The 14,193-nt window shown below is 52.1% G+C and overlaps 4 protein-coding genes across 4 annotated transcripts; 2 read left to right on the forward strand and 2 right to left on the reverse strand.

The window, feature by feature from the left end:
• Positions 1 to 2,019: 2,019 nt before the first annotated feature.
• MNN11 (putative alpha-1,6-mannosyltransferase mnn11) lies at positions 2,020 to 3,078 on the reverse strand (the record flags this gene model as incomplete). The annotated part of the gene is made up of 3 exons (XM_053193006.2): positions 2,020 to 2,238; positions 2,301 to 2,728; positions 2,784 to 3,078. 3 exons carry the CDS (start codon positions 3,076 to 3,078, stop codon positions 2,020 to 2,022), a joined length of 942 nt encoding a protein of 313 aa, XP_053049537.2.
• A 1,140-nt stretch (positions 3,079 to 4,218) lies between these two features.
• On the reverse strand, positions 4,219 to 5,214 carry N0V96_001784 (uncharacterized protein; the record flags this gene model as incomplete). Its single annotated transcript, XM_065756314.1, has 1 exon — positions 4,219 to 5,214. The coding sequence occupies one exon, from the start codon at positions 5,212 to 5,214 to the stop codon at positions 4,219 to 4,221; it is 996 nt and encodes a 331-aa protein (XP_065615554.1).
• Positions 5,215 to 5,842: 628 nt separating this feature from the next.
• On the forward strand, positions 5,843 to 6,912 carry PRE8 (Proteasome subunit alpha type-2; the record flags this gene model as incomplete). Its single annotated transcript, XM_053193008.1, has 5 exons — positions 5,843 to 5,886; positions 5,939 to 5,958; positions 6,048 to 6,098; positions 6,148 to 6,744; positions 6,794 to 6,912. 5 exons carry the CDS (start codon positions 5,843 to 5,845, stop codon positions 6,910 to 6,912), a joined length of 831 nt encoding a protein of 276 aa, XP_053049539.1.
• Positions 6,913 to 9,318: 2,406 nt separating this feature from the next.
• Positions 9,319 to 13,867, forward strand: DCL2 (Dicer-like protein 2; the record flags this gene model as incomplete). The annotated part of the gene is made up of 5 exons (XM_065756315.1): positions 9,319 to 9,501; positions 9,566 to 9,594; positions 9,976 to 10,001; positions 10,150 to 12,507; positions 12,570 to 13,867. 5 exons carry the CDS (start codon positions 9,319 to 9,321, stop codon positions 13,865 to 13,867), a joined length of 3,894 nt encoding a protein of 1,297 aa, XP_065615555.1.
• Positions 13,868 to 14,193: the final 326 nt, after the last annotated feature.

Below are 14,193 nucleotides of genomic sequence, written 5' to 3' on the forward strand. Positions count from 1 at the left end.
GGTGGGGTGTTACGATTCGCGACAAGCAAGCAATGGAGATGGGGATCGTGGAAAACGGAGACCAACCCAGGTGGATGCGAATTCCGATTTATAAATGCGCGGAGTAGAAGAGAATGCGAACGAGGGGGCTCAAGAGGAAAAAAAAAGAATTGGAGACTGGGGGACGGGATGAAGATCAAGGCTAAGAGTTGGAACTTTGGAAGGTTCCGACGTTAACAACGCCACAGCAAGAGCATCACCGGCGACCGGGGTCAAGGAAGTAGAGGTTAGAGGGTCTTTGCTGTTCAACTGCTGTGGTAAGCAGAGCCAACGGCTGGATCCCGAGGAGCAGAAAATCGTGGGGCATGGCGTCTTCTTGATTATTTCTTAGCGCGGTTTACCCCTGTCGGTGCAGCGAAGATAGCGGAGTACCTTCTGGACTTCTGGAGCGCCGCTTCTCTCTAGGGAGCATTGCCGCCATCCGGTCTGTCACATGCGCCACTCCAAGCAAGAGGAGCCCTGTTTCCCATGGTTGCCCGCTTCCATCTGGCTGCAGGCAGTATCATCCACGAAACCTTTCAGGCAAGTCACAGAGACAGGGGGTCCTGCTTCAAGCTTGACAGCTCATGTCCGCGTCGTCTAATTGGGGAAGCGACATTGACTAACAAGGTAGGATTCACATTGAACCGATGGCTTCCTCTTAAGCTGGGTCTTCCCCAACGCGAGGTGTCAGTGTCGAGGTGGAGCAGCCAAAGATGAACACCACCTCCAAAGTCCCAAAGGGGGCAGTCCGCACCGCGCGACGTGCCCGTCATCTTATCGCTGCGACCGATACCTGACGACATTTTTCACGCGAACCGAGGGCCTTCAGACTCGGCCGATTGGGTAGCCTGTCCGATGCACGCATGACTTTGCGTCCAGATCGCCAGTCTTCTGTTGCTACCTTGACTCCTCTTTTCAAAAGAAGTGTGACTTTGTTTTACAGAAAACCTCCATGCTCAGAGCATAATTCGGGGGCGTTTTCTGTCAAAGCAACCTTGGAAGGTCATTCAACTCTGTCCGTCCGCGGACTGTCCCGGAGCAAATAGATCCACTATAGCGGGGCGGAATCGGGCCCGCGGACACCCGTCACCCGGCTTGATCCAATGGCCCCGGATACACCTGGAAGTCGCATATCCAACCATTGAGTGTCATCATCTCCCTCTTCGCATAAGGGCTGATACTGATAAGCACAGATGCCGAATGACAAGCAATTTGGGCTTGAACTCGGGTCGCACAATGCCCACAATGTCAAAGGTCAACCAGTGTCCTGGTGAGTAAGCTTCGACAAAGTAGCCATGCGCTTTGCCTCACATCGACAGCATCAACGTCCGAGAGATCCAAGCGAACCCCAGGCGCTGCCTGGGAATTCGATCTTAGCGGACGACAATCTTGCAGCCGAATCGCAGACGTGCATCGACAACCAACAACTTGCGCCTAGACTCTTTCTCATTGGTTGATGTGAGGTCGCCTTCCCTGTCCAACTCCCCTTGTAAGTAAAGGGCAGTCAGAGATCCTCATGGGGGCAAGTTGGCCCAAGTGGAGACGATCTTGCATTTCTGATCGCGGCCAAGAACAATTGCTTGTCAACGGTATGGAGATTTGCGAACAAAATCCGTATTAGCATCCGCGCTGTGGCAGGATGGCCAATGTCTATCGGTATGGTATACAAAACACAAGAAGACGCAAGCCTTCGGTCGTCAAAACGAGTCATCATCTCGAAAGTATCAAGAGAGAAAAAAACATAACAACCCTCATGAGCGCCGTGCGAGAAGCTCATGCAACCGGGTAGCCTCCAAGGCTCTTGACCATCTGTCACTAACCCCCGTACAAAATTCCTTCATGAGATGGTCTCCCCAAACCCAAATAAACGCCCTCGTCCAGCTCTTGTACACTTGAAATGCCGAGTTCATGCTTCCTGGGGAATATAACGCCTGGAGCTTCTCTGTGCGTTGGTCCTCCTCTAGCGAGGACAAGCATTGCTCTCTTCTAGCCCTCCGTCTACTGCGCCTTGAAGGCCGCCTGCCACTTCGTCTTGAAACTGCTTAGCTCCTCGTCGCAAGCCCGCTCTCCAGTGTTTGTGCAACCAGCTGCGCGGACAACAAAGTGACCATCCTTGTAGATCTCTCCCTTGTCATATCGATTGTAAGAGTTGAACGTCTTCTGCGGCACGATGGCGAGTTTCGAAAGGATGGTAGGATGCCATTGTACAATGTGTTCCTAAGGCAATGGTTAGACTTGGCTCATAGGCAAAAACAAGAGGGAAAAAGGAAGGGACTTACCAAAGCATGACCCTCAGCCTTCTGAAAGTTGTAGCTGCGGTACAGCGGGTCAAACCAGGTGTCGATGAAGAACTTCGCCCATTCGCCATTCCGAATGAAGAAGCTGCTCGAAGATAGACCCTCCCTGTCTTGCGTGACAACGAAATCGATATCGTCGCCTCTGAGATGAGGGAATGTTTTGATGATGCTGTCAGGGGGCACAACCGGGTGATCCCTGGCCATCAAAGTATCAAGCATGTCCGACTTCAACACCAGGTTCTCTAGAGACGTCTCCGGGTCCATGATGTAAGCGTCTTGATCGAGGTACCAGAACCATCTGGCTTCCGGGAACTTTGTCATTGCGTGCCTCAGCGACACCACTTTGTTCCATGATGATGGAGATCCGTTCAGATCGTAATCGCCCGCCTTTACAAACATCACCTCGTAGCCTAAAACAAGAGCTATTAGCATGTGCAGTACAAAGAAGAACCAGTGAATGCCTACCGTGTAGCTGCGCATATTGTTTCCTATTGTCGCGAATGCTTGCAAGATATTTATTGCTGTAGTTGTTTTCATCCAGCACCGTCACTATTACCGCTGGTGGGTCGCCAGAGGGTACTCGAGGGCCACTGGGTGACTTGAAGGCTCCAGAGAGAAGGTATATGAAGCCGAAGAATACAAGGGCGCCTGCTGCGATGGCCTTGAGCCTGCTGCGTCGAAGAACTGGTGGTATTCTTGAGGATCTCGCCTTGAAGGGAGGCGGGTTCGAGCTCTTTCGTGGTGGGTATGCGAAATGCATCGTGTCGAATTAGGAGATTGGTTCAAAGGGAGAACTCGTCGGCCTACGATCGAAAGAATTGTCGCGGCTGGACCAGCGTCGAAATGCGACGCCTCGATGTCCCGGAAATGGCGGTCGTTTAAGGACAAATTTCGTTGGTGTTCGAACACGAGAGAAGACGCTGACTGTGGCCGTTGCGACTAGAGGCTTGGCACAGAAAGGAGGGAGGAAAGGGTGATGGAATGTCGAAATCAAGGATCGTCGGGGTATTCGCAAGGGCGTCATCCAAAGAGGCGCATCACGTCCGGTCCTCGAGAAGTCTGGGCGACACCTTGGAAAGCGAAAGGGTTGTAAGGGAAGCAGTGGTGCAAGGGCGAGGACGGCCGGTCAATGTATAGACTGGTGAACACGAACTCGATACTATGGCTTCGTTTAATTCGAGGTCCACTCTGGGAGCATTAGATCTGGACCGCGCCGAAAACCATCAATCATTGGTCCGGTCGGTGGTATTATTGTCCGGTCGGGCGATCCCTGAGTCCCCTGAGCCCCTCCTGTCAAGGGTTGCGCTGGTTCCCCACCACCAAAGCAACGTCAAACCCAATGCTCTATGCGGGGTGCTGTAACGCTGAACATGAGCTGTAAATTACGAGGTAAATAAGATTCGGTTGTTTAAAAGAACTACCCGACACTCGACGTGATTCTTCCTTGCAAACCTTCACTAGACATACGGTTCATCATCAGTGTCTAGGGGTGGAAGTGTTACACACAGAAGTTTATGCATATCTTTCGTCATTATCAAATTTCTTCAACTACGCCATAGATAAATCCATGAGACATATGTGTATCAGCCTGCGCGTTTGCCAACTCAAAGGATGTTGAGAGTTGTCGTCGGCATGGTCAGCCAACAGAATGTTGATTGATTGATAGCAGGTTGATGTCGTCCGCTCGTCCAAAGTAAATTTAACCAAAACGGCTCAATTCAAAGACAGAGCAGGGACTTTTTCTCCGCACACAGACTAGTTGACACGATATGGAAGAGAATCTTCGAGGCAACTTAAGAGTGTGCGGGTGGCATCGCGGGCTAAGTGACACATGGCGCTGCAGGCGTTCTGTCTCTTGAGCAATAAAGAATGTTTGCGTTTCTCCACATTCCGGCCTATGTTAGTCTTCCTTGATATCTTCGTCCTCATCATCGTCACCACCCACATCGAAGACTCTGTCGCTCGCACGCTGCAGAGCTGAAGCACTGAATTTTCTCACGCCCTTCCAGACTCCCCACAGAAAGGTCGCAGCACCAATGACGACCAAGCCCAAGTTGATGTTCTCGACACGCGCGCGACCAGTCCCTCCTCGACGCCCAGAAGTACTGAGGATACCGCTGGATCTCAAGTTCCACCATTGGACGGGTGACAGAGCGAAGAGAGACTTCACAAACCCAAGCAGTCCAAGAGAAAAGAAGCCTTTGAGGAAGTGTTCCAGCCATGTTCCAGGCTCCGCACCCATCTCAGGTACAGGCTCGTGAATTGCTTCGATGTCGTCGAGAACATTCGCCGCCATATCCGCGATTGCGCCCATGGGATCAGTCCATAAGTTCAGAATCGGGTCCGCAATGAAGCCCAGAATGAAGACCGAAACGATGAAGATGAGGATAGTTAGTACTATTTGCGCAAAGGTCCCTTGCAAACGATTCGCCCAAGATAATCGCTCCAGCTTGTATGAATAGCTGCATGTGGGGCATGCAAAGAAGTTCCGCGTAGCTGTCGAGTCTGCATACCTCCAAGCTTGCAAGCACCCTTCGTGGACGTAGCGTTGAGACCCCTTGCACTTGCATGGTGAGATGAGTCGTCCAGAGTCGGGATCATCGGATTTGTAAACAGGTCGTGGGCGTGAGTTCATGAAGCCGCTCATGACGCTTGGCTCTTCGAAAGTGGGATGAACCGACTCGAAGCAGATGCGACATGTTCGCGGTCCGTAGTATCTTTGCTTGGGCGAGGACTGAGGTTGCTCCTGGGGTTGGTCTCTGTCCTGTTGGCCATGGCCCTCAGACTTTATAGGCTCTGTCTTCTCGGGTACATCGGCTTCAGAATGGCTCTTGCTCGCGGGACCTCCCGTCGGGAGGTCAGATGGCCAATTCCAGTGAGGCTTCGCAGCATCCATGATGAACAGTGGAAAATTTGATTGCTGTAGACGTTGGGCTTTGATGCGTCTTCAAAGCATTGAGCTTTCCGTATCGCGCAGGTGGAGTGACTCTGTGCTGTGAGAGGAAGGGAAACAATAGAAGACTTGCAGTGAAAGACCGGCTGGCTCGGGGTTGGAAACTTGGCCTAACTTGACCAAGCGTAGCAGCGCCTACATGACAAGAATTAGCGTAGGCAGTACGAAAGCCTGATCTGTCCTTTCGGAGAGCTGTGCCTGTCGGAGAAGCTGCGCCAAGCGAATAGGATCTTTTGGAGGGCACAGGACAAATGAAGAGCGAAAAAGAATATTCCAGCACCAGGCACTTTATTGTGAGCTTTCTTCAGGTGGTCATAGCTTCCGGCGCCCCTCGGTTACGTCAGCAGTCTGACCCGGATCAACAACTGAGCCGGTGATGTCACGTGCTGCTAGTTCCCGAACGGCGTCCGGCGTCTGGCAGCTTGACGCGGCGCGAGTTGCCTGGGAGGGAGAGCTTCGTACCTGAGCTCTGGCAGCCTCACCTCGTTTGACCGCAGCCAACCCACCCACCATCCTCCCCGACCACTATACTTGACATCACATCTCGACTGCACGATCAAATAATCAAGCAATGGCCGACCGTTACTCTTTCTCCCTGACAACGTTCTCGCCCAGGTAATTCTATATGCTTTTCAACCTATGACGTCCGCATGCTAATGGATTATAGCGGCAAGCTGGTTCAGATCGGTATGCTCTAACATAACCCCCACCGGCCAATGTCTCCCAGCTTCAGGAACGCCACGAACCCTCGAACAGTAGGACTGACATTCATCTAGAGTATGCTCTGAACGCCGTCAACCAGGGTGTCACCGCCCTCGGTATCAAAGGCAAGTCGACTTGCCCCTCCTTCCGCAGCCTATGCTAACCCCTCGAAAGCCACCAACGGTATCGTCCTTGCGACCGAGAAGAAGTCATCATCGCCCCTTGCCGACCCTAGCTCGCTGTCCAAGATCAGCCTCGTCACCCCCGACATCGGTATGGTGTACTCAGGCATGGGCCCCGACTACAGAATATTGGTGGACAAGGCTCGCAAGGTATCGCACACCGGCTACAAGCGCATCTACAATGAGTACCCGCCTACGCGGATATTGGTGCAAGATGTTGCCCGCGTCATGCAGGAGGCTACTCAGTCTGGTGGTGTCCGACCTTACGGTGTCAGCTTGCTGATTGCTGGCTGGGATGAGGGTATCTTGCCCGAGGACGAGACCGAGACCAAGGAAGGCGAGGAGAAGAAGCCCACAGGCAAGACCGGTGGTACTCTCAAGGGTGGACCCATGCTGTATCAGGTCGATCCCTCTGGCAGCTACTTCCCGTGGAAGGCGACGGCGATTGGCAAGAGCGCTACGTCTGCGAAGACGTTCCTGGAGAAGAGATACACGGAGGGTTTGGAGCTTGAGGACGCCGTGCACATTGCATTGCTTACGCTCAAGGAGACCATTGAGGGAGAGATGAATGGAGATACCATTGAGATTGGTAAGTATTCAAGGCGTGTCGTCGAAAATGCGTCTAACTGGAAGTATAGGCATCATCGGACCTCCTGCAGACCACCTGCTCGGTATCGAGGGTGTTGAGGGTGCCAAGGGCCCTCGCTTCAGAAAGCTCAGCCCTCAGGAGATTGAGGACTATCTTACGAATTTGTAATGTGCGCAATGGCTAGGACGGTCTTACCTTGTATCATAGAACAGCATAGAGACATGGGGACACGAAAACTCCGAGCTCTAGACTCAATGGATGACCTGCAATGACGGCATGAAGAGATATATTGCACATGTGATTGGGTATCGTTGCAGATTGGCCACGACTGGCGAGTTCCTCGCAGGGAAAGATGCAAGCTGTCATGGCCGTTGCCCGAACTGCAGATATCGGTAAAGGAACTTGACTGACATGCGGCGTCGCTTGATAATTATCAATGGAAGAAATCTTGATCAGAGAGTTGGATGGAGCCATATATCAGGCAACAGCTGCAAGACGGTCACTGCCGAAATGAAAGAGAATCGCTGGCGACAGTCGGCCGCCTCTGGCAGCCAGTTCATTGGCTTACCACGATCTGAAACTTCTTGCCAGTTGCTGTGCCGCAGCAACCTACATAGTCACCTGATAGTCCCGCTTGAGGGTATTTTGGGACCGGTCACCGGGTGTGCCTCGAGTGCCTAATCATCAGGCAGATGACACTTTCGTGCGGTGGTCTACTGTTGTCTAGACTAATTGAGGAGAAGTAAGCCGCATGCGAGTAGCAGGGCCTTGCATTAAGCTAATCGCACCTGGGAGGCACAGCATTGCAACTCAACCAAGCAAGTCAAAGTAAACTTCAACGGACAACCTTCGAATTTTAGAACTTCTACGAATCAAGAGGTGATCTGCAACATGCGGCTATGTATTTTTTTCACCGTCATGTGAATACAATCGAACAAAAGTTCAAACAAGACTCTATTGCATTGGAGACGCAGGCCCGGATGACCCAGTTATTACTGCACTTCGCCACATTGCTCTCAATTGAAGAGCAGGGTAGCATCCAGAGACTGGAATTGAGGTTGCAAGCCAGGTCGGCTCCAATAGAGCTACAGACTGGCAATCCAGTTAGATGAGTAATACCTTGAATGGTCCGATGTAGAACCCCGGAAGGAAGCAGGCTCTCAGGTGAAGGCCTGGCTCACGATCCGAAGCCGATGCCGCGTTGCTTTCATAAGCAAAGATATTCCTGTTCTTTGCCTGGCAAGGTACTGACGCACGTTTTCCTGGAGGCGTCAACTAGCTGCGTGTACAATGCTGGATTTGTTCAGAGTCCGGGCGGGTGGCTATGTAGGCCTCGGGTTCCGGAGAATCAAGACCGACAAATTCGGCATCGGCCCCGGTTGGGTTAGTCCTATATTCGAGCCGGGGTGAATGCGGGTGACTGTGGGAACTCTCGGAGCATGAGCGAGCCTAAATGACAGCTGTTGGTCCAGGACTCCAGGCCAGTAATCAATTATCCGTCACGACGGATTAAGGTACCGGAAGATTCAAGATAGGTACCTGATCTTCCACATTCTGGTTGGGAGTTCTAATTGATTGGGCGGGGGCCGATGTCAGATCGCTCTTTCTTTCGTCCGAGTCTTACTATGCCCATCAAGCAAATCGGAGCTGTGATACGAAGCAAGACTTCGGCTTTTCGAGATTAGGACGGGGTTCCCGGAGCCCAAGGCTGTCGTTCGCTCCATCGCCTTTTCTTGATCCCTGTGTCTCCGTTCAAAAGTTCACTATACAAGCGCCGAGATGATTCTTTTCAGACGATGCGTAACTGCGTTGCGAAGTGGTATACGTCCTCCGCAGATGTGGGCCGCCGGCCTCCTGCAGAGTCCCTGAACTCAACAGAACCGACCTGTTGCAGTGCGTGTTGGCTTGCGAGTGCAAATATGGATAGTATGCCACGGATACGTGTTGCCTCGAGGTCTCGTTTTCCCTCTCTGCTCATGTGCAACGAGAAAAGAAGCAAACAAACGGCAACACGTTCCCGAACGCCCTCCAGGCACCCACTGCGACGTGATTCTTCGCAGGGACCCCAACCTCTCAGAAACTTTTATGCCTCCGCTACGGCATCATCGCCATATCCAAGTCAGCAATCAGGCACTTATCGCCGAGTCACGCATGCATCGCACCCATCGCGTTAGGCAAATTCTACGTGTACGAATACACGGAAGTTGTATCCGCAGACGCCCCAGAGTGCTGTGCATCGAGCCCCATGAATCCTGGTCCCCGCGTCACACGAATTCTTGGCCTATTTTCCGTTTTGAGCCGCGTCATTTAACCTTACACACCTTTTTTGACTCATACCGACCACCCCACTGCCTGGCGAGTCTTGTCATTGTACCCCGGTACTTTGAGCGTGTTGGTGTACCTGTTCTTGGCTTACTTGGATTCTCCCGAAGTACCGCGCTTCCCAAGACCGTGGTCAGGACCCTAGGACTGGGTCCTCAGGTCCACGCTAGAACCATACAAACAATGACTAGCCATTCACCATCATCTTCCGGCGAGGGTGCAGATCCTGTGCAAGATGATGTACCTCCCAATATGCCGGTCCTTGGGCCTCATAACCAGGAGGCACTCTCAGCAGCCGCCGAGGAGTTGTTCCTGAGCAATGAGGCCTCTTCGCCTCTAGCTGAGCCAGCCTCAGGCAACTCGGTCATCATGAATGCGAGGGCCTACCAGTCCGAAATGCTTGCCGAGAGCATGCGGCAAAACATTATCGTTGCTGTAAGTCTCGTCGAGCCTGTGGATCCAGTTCTAAAGATACCATGGGTTGATTAACACTTGACAGATGGACACGGGTAGTGGCAAAACACAAGTGTAAGTGGAATATTTACGAGCAAGCGTAATTTCGTGATATTGATAGAGGCTTCTATAGAGCTGTTTTGAGAATCAGAGCTGAATTAGAGAGAACGTCATCCGAAAAGGTGCGTTAAGACCACCGCGGATCTCTGTTGCTAGGCTAACTATACAGATTGTCTGGTTTCTAGCTCCCACGGTATCGCTTTGTAACCAACAGTTTGAAGTTCTCAAAACCCAAATACCAGAGGTTCAGATAAAGTTCCTCAGTGGCGACGATAATGTGGACTCATGGTCCGACCAGCAAGTTTGGGATGCAGTTCTTCTCAATGTGCGCATAGTTGTGTCGACGTACCAAATCCTCTTGGACGCGATGTCGCACGCATTCGTGCCTATTTCCAGACTATCGCTGATAGTCTTTGACGAAGGTTTGTGGTTTAGAAATTCCGAAAGTGGCAGAGGCTGATCGATACGAACTAGCTCACAACTGCGTCGGGAAGTCTCCAGGAAGCAAAATCATGTCACTCTTCTACCATGAAGAACAACGAAAAGGCCGCCCTACTCCACATATCCTAGGTCTTACAGCAAGCCCGACTTTCGGTTCCAAAGTCGAAAGCATCAACACCCTCGAAGCCACGCTCGACGCTGTTTGCAAGAGCCCGACGATGCACCGAGACGACCTTCTTGCTGCTGTTAACAAGCCAGAGCTGGCATCCGCAATCTTTCAAAATCGAAACGAATACGATATTCCCAACAGCTTGCGAAGTTTGAGGATGGCTATACAATCTCTCGATATCTCGGAAGATCCCTTCATTCGACACTTACAAGCGGAGGGAACAGATCGCAGTCAGCGTGAACTCATTGCGGTTCTCAAAAGTCACGACACGTACATCCAGAACCAAATGACTTCCTTTGGCCGCCAAGCGAATCAGATATTCAACGAACTTGGACCCTGGGCTGCAGAGTATTATATCTGGGAGGTGATCTCAAGATTCAGAGCCGCAGTCAGGGCTCAAAGTGTCTGGCTTGACACTTGGAAGGATGAAGAGAAACAATACCTCATCAACGTTCTCAGTCAAGTCGATTGCCAGTGCCCATCGAAAGAGGCCATCAGCCGTGCTGTTCTGTCGAATAAGGTGTTCGTTGTCATTGAACAATTACTACAGGATAAGTCTGACACCATTGGCATCATATTCGCGAGAGAAAGAGCAACTGTTGCAGTTCTATGCCATGTGCTGACATCGCATGACCTGCTGCGAGAGCGATATCGAATCGGGGCCATGATGGGCACGTCACAGTTCCAAGCGAAGAAGAAAGATATATGGGACCTTTCTCGCGTGGAGGATCAGCGGTCACTACACCAGTTCCGATCCGGGAGAACCAACCTGTTGGTTGCTACCAGTGTACTCGAAGAAGGCATTGATGTGCCGGCCTGCAACTTGGTTGTCTGTTTCGATACCCCGCCGAATCTCAAGTCGTTCATCCAACGTCGCGGGCGGGCCCGGAAAAAGCAGTCCAAGCTTCTCATGCTACTTGATAGCTCGAATCCGTTGAGGAGAGAGTGGGAGACCCTGGAGGCAGAGATGAAAGCCCAGTACGAAGAACAAGAGAGAGAACTTGAACATCTCCAAGAGATCGAGCAGGCTGAGGAACCAAAGGAGATGATCTTCAAGATCGAACAAACTGGGGCTGTTTTGGATCTCGATAACGCAAAGCAGCACCTCGACCACATTTGCCGAATACTATCCCCGGGAGAGTTCATCGACTGGCGGCCAGATTACATCATCGACAAGACGAACACAAATGGCGCGCCAGACTTGCGGGCCACCGTTCACCTGCCGAGCTATTTACCAGCCTCGGTCCGCAGCACCGAGAGTCACTTGACTTGGAAATCAGAGCAAAATGCTACAAAAGACGCTGCGTTCCAAGCCTATCGCAACCTATACAAGGCTGGACTTGTGAACGACAACTTGCTGCCCTTCAAGCCAGAGGACTTCGTGCCCGGAATAGACAAAAGAGCTGCCATCCTGCAGGTCAACGGTCTACTCAATGCCTGGATTGGAGTCGCCAAGGCCTGGAAAGTTGGTGACAATCTAAGGGCAACTCGGATCATGCTCAAGGATTCGGAAGGGGTTGTCCAGGGAGAGTACGACATGGTAATTCCCGTATGGGTCCCTGGGTTGCAGACGATACCCATCCATCTGGACTATAACGTCACCTGGTCAATTGAGTTTGGACATCAGCTTCCCATTGATGAGTTGACCGGCAATGATGACACAGCTGTACTTCTTGCGCTGCCTTACGGTCACCGCTGGGTTTCGGCGGATCTCCAGCAGATCGTAAGGTTCAGTGCAGTTGATGCTGGAGACATGTCCGTCGATCAAATCGGCGTCAAAGGTTTCGTCCCAGGGGCGATGTCAGACTACGATCTGACCTGTTTCATACGCGACCAGACTGGTTCCCCATATCTATACGACAATGTCATCCCCCGTAAGCCGGCACCCGAAACTGTACAGAAGATGTTCTACGAATTCGAAAAGGCACCAGAGGATGAACCTTACCTGGCTCTCAAGAAGTGGTCCCGTAGGTCGGACTTCCTTCATCGGCCACAGAGCGACCCCAGTCACGGTCCAGCAACAATCAAGCCATATAATCGAGTCTACCCGATGTCGTGGGCAAAGGTGGACAACATCCCTGCCAAGTATGCCCAGTTCGGTGTGCTTATACCATCAATCTTGCACCGTATCGAGACCTACCTGGTGGCACGAGAGCTATCTATGGGCGTGCTGAGACCACTCGCCATCTCTGACCCGTCTCTGGTGGTCACAGCCATCAGCGCGGGAAGCGCGTGTGAACCTACAAACTACGAACGCATCGAGTTTCTAGGCGACTCTATTCTCAAGTTCTCCGCCACAATCAATGTGGCCGCTCTGAGTAAGTCCACCTCCAGTAATCTAACAGGCTGTGCCCGAATTCCAGAGTTAACACGAGACCAGACCCGGACTGGCCAGAACGGCTCTTGTCGTTCAAGAAAGACGCCATCGTTGCAAACTCGACCCTCTGCAAGGCGGCCATTAAGCACGGCCTCGATAAATTCATCCTCACCAAGCCCTTCACGGGACAGAAGTGGCGCCCAATTTACGTGGAGGATGTACTCCAGCACGGTGAGGAGCCTTCCACGAGGAAGATCTCCACCAAGACGCTCGCAGATATCGTCGAAGCACTTATCGGGGCCTCGATGATTGACGGCGGTCTCCCGAAAGCGCTAAAATGCATGTCCATCTTCCTCCAGCAAATCAAGTGGAAGACCCTGGACGACTGCAGACAGGCCTTGTACGACGTCGCTCCCCCTGACGTGGAACTCCTTTCTACCCTCCAGCCCTTAGAGCAGCTCATAGGCTACGAGTTTAAAAAGAAGTCTCTACTGATCCAGTCCATGACCCACGCCTCTTTCAGCCTCGGCAACACCTTGGGCTGCCTGGAACGTCTCGAGTTCATCGGCGACTCCGTCCTCGACTACATCATCGTCAACCGCCTCTTCTCTATCGACCCCCCTCTCCCACATCAGACGATGCATCTCCTCAAGACAGCAATGGTCAACGGCGACTTCCTCGGCTTCCTAGCTCTGGAACAAGCAGTCAGCCAGGACGAGGTAATCATCACAGCTGGCAGCAGCGGCAGCAGCAACAAGAAGCCCGAGCTGCAACACGCGCGCTTCGCGCTGCCCCTATGGAAGTTCATGCGCCACCAGTCCCCCGCCATCGGCCTCGAGCAGCTCAACGTCACGAAGCGGCACGCCGCGCTCAGGGACGAGATGGTCGAGGCGATGGAGCGCGGCACGACGTACCCTTGGGCCCTCATGGCGCGCATGCAGCTGCGCAAGTTCTACTCTGACATCTTTGAGTCCCTCCTCGGTGCCGTCTACATCGACTCTGGAGACCTGGACGTCTGCGCTAGTGTCGTGGAACGGTTCGGCATTTTGGCGTACCTTGATCGCATATTAAGAGATGGCGTGCACGTGTTGCATCCCAAGGAAGAGTTGGGTCATTTGGCGGACAATAAGACTGTGACGTACGTTTTGGACGTGCAAGATGTTGACGATGGCGAGAAGCGGTTCTCGTGCAAGGTTATGGTTGGCGAGCGGTGCGTTGTCGAGGTTGACGGTGGGATTTCTAGAGATGAGGTCAAGGTTAAAGCCGCGGATGCGGCGGTAAGAATACTCAAGGCGGAGAAGACTGCAGCAAAACAAGAAAGCATGGATGTTCAGGAAGATGAAGATGTAGTCATGGAATAAGGGGGAAATGGTTAGAAATGTTTGTATGTCACGGGCACAGAGGCAGAAGAAGGATTTTGGCAGACTGGAAAAGCAATCAATTCTCATTTTGATGTTTCAAACGAGCAAATTTGCGTTTGATTTCCCCTTTCAGAACTGACTACCTATCGAGGGGTGGGATAAAGTGCAATAAGAGGGTATAAAATGGCGCTTCGCCCCTGAACTCCTGATCATAGACACAATAAGCTGCTCGCATTATAACCATGGCGAGACTGGCATTCTCAACTCTCCAGTCTGAAGATACTCCCATGCTCCCTGACTGCCATTAAGAAAATCATAAGGTCCCT

The sequence above is a fragment of the Colletotrichum fioriniae genome (genome assembly GCF_027942845.1).
Source record: "Colletotrichum fioriniae strain IMI 355084 chromosome Unknown scaffold_1, whole genome shotgun sequence".
Taxonomy (NCBI): Eukaryota; Fungi; Ascomycota; class Sordariomycetes; order Glomerellales; family Glomerellaceae; genus Colletotrichum; species Colletotrichum fioriniae.